At 32.8% G+C, this 1,875-nt stretch overlaps 1 protein-coding gene across 1 annotated transcript; it reads right to left on the bottom strand.

Annotated features, from left to right (window-relative positions):
- Nucleotides 1-11: 11 nt before the first annotated feature.
- Nucleotides 12-1,806, bottom strand: LOC109590348 (uncharacterized; the record flags this gene model as incomplete). The annotated part of the gene is made up of 4 exons (XM_020006270.1): nt 1,579-1,806; nt 1,111-1,299; nt 687-879; nt 12-275 (listed from the first exon to the last, which is right to left on the bottom strand). Coding segments are annotated over exons 1-4 (736 nt in total), but the record flags the coding sequence as incomplete, so codon positions are not given.
- Between the last annotated feature and the right edge of the window lie 69 nt (nt 1,807-1,875).

Consider the following 1,875-nt stretch of genomic DNA (forward strand, 5'->3'; position numbering starts at 1 on the left):
CACACACACACAGTAGAGGACTATACCTTGCTCACTAGCCTCAAGGAGTGCTTCCTGCAGTGAGGTCTTGTTTCCCTCAGATACTCTTAACTCCTGCTGCAACGATTCCACATAATTTTGTAGTTTTACTTCTCTCTCTGTAGGGTATACTATAAACTGATCTTGCCACCATTGTCTCTTCTTTAATAATAACTGATACTTGTCTTGATAGGCCTCAGTAGTCAGACCAGTAGAATCTAGTACTTCACTTACTCTCCATTCACCTTCTCTTAAAACTAATACAAACATGAACGAGGAATAATTCATGTATGTACATGTACATGTAAACATGATGTAATGCTGTTACTAATAATAGAACACAATACATGTAGCATTAGAGGGTAAAATACTATATAAATGTTATGCATTAATTGTTGTTTTATTCACAAATTACAAACCAGAAAATACATTTTAAAGGACAATTGCTAAAATAAAGTGCCGGCCAAATGGCACCAATACACTGCACTATACACAGAACATGCTAATTTGGTTATGTCAACTATCATTGCAGTTCATTATAACAATAATAATTCCCTCATGTTATGTTATGGAATACCAGCAATGATGTATTCAAACTTAAATTTAAGTTGTATCGCCAATAAATCCCTCTATACAGTACATACAATACAAAATACTTCAGTTCTTACCTAGTTCTATTAACATTGTGATATTAGGATCAGTGATATAGTCAGCAAATGCTTGCTTGTATCCTCTTCCTACATCTTTCCATTCAGTTGCTAGATACCCACCCACTACCACCAACCACACACAGTCTGGACTCATCATTATTGATGATAAGGAATGAGAGTCTCTACCAGTAACAGATTCAGGTAGAACAATCTGTTGAAATAGTACATGTATGGTAACATTTTATCATGTAAACAGTATTTACAATATGTTACAAATATTCAAGGGAATATACATGTACATGCATTAGGTACATGTACTGTACATGCACACAGTGAGTATTTCTAAGCTATTAATACAATACAATACATTAACATGACAACTACTGTACAATCACTGTATCACACACATGTACTCTCTAAACTAATAACATTATACACATACCTTACTCCACTGGTACTGACTAGTATTCAGTAACCAACTATCATTTACTAGTTGATCATCTTTACCCTCTCCACCTATCATTACTAGTGTAGGTGAGTCACTGATGATACTAGTAAAAGCATGAGCACATCTCCCCACAGGCCACTGTACACTAGCAGGTACTACTGGTTCCTTAACACTCTCCCAGTGCTAGACAAAATGAATTAATCAATATTATAAAATGTATTAATGCATGTACACTGTTCTATTATACTTAAGAGTTTGTAAATTTAATTATAAAATAATTATGTTAATACTAGTGATAATTGTAGTTTCCATTAAAATAAATTATTAAACCAAATCTACATGTAATACTCATTTAAATACATTTTTCAAATTACAAGCTATACCTGTATGTACATGTATTAATGTCCAAACATGATTGATCCATGCAATAAATACATCCCATACAGTAATAAGATAACTTACTATTGTAGTATCAGACTCCAGTTGACATGTATAGACTGTATTAACAGATATATCATAATCATCATCCCTAGGCACTGTTCCACAAAACATGACAGCTTTATTATTAGTAATCTTTTGAATAGCAAAGGAACTAGTAGGAGGACAACACTGACCACTAATAGTTGGAATAATCCATTGTCCTAAATAGAAATAGATAGTATAATTAGAATTATTAAGTATGACACTCCAAATATCATGTACATACATGTATAGCAAGAAATAATGGGTGCGAATTAATTTTGATGATTGAAGGTTTTG

Source organism: Amphimedon queenslandica, unplaced genomic scaffold, assembly GCF_000090795.2.
Source record: "Amphimedon queenslandica unplaced genomic scaffold, v1.1 AMPQUscaffold_10172, whole genome shotgun sequence".
In the NCBI taxonomy this organism is placed as follows: Eukaryota; Metazoa; Porifera; class Demospongiae; order Haplosclerida; family Niphatidae; genus Amphimedon; species Amphimedon queenslandica.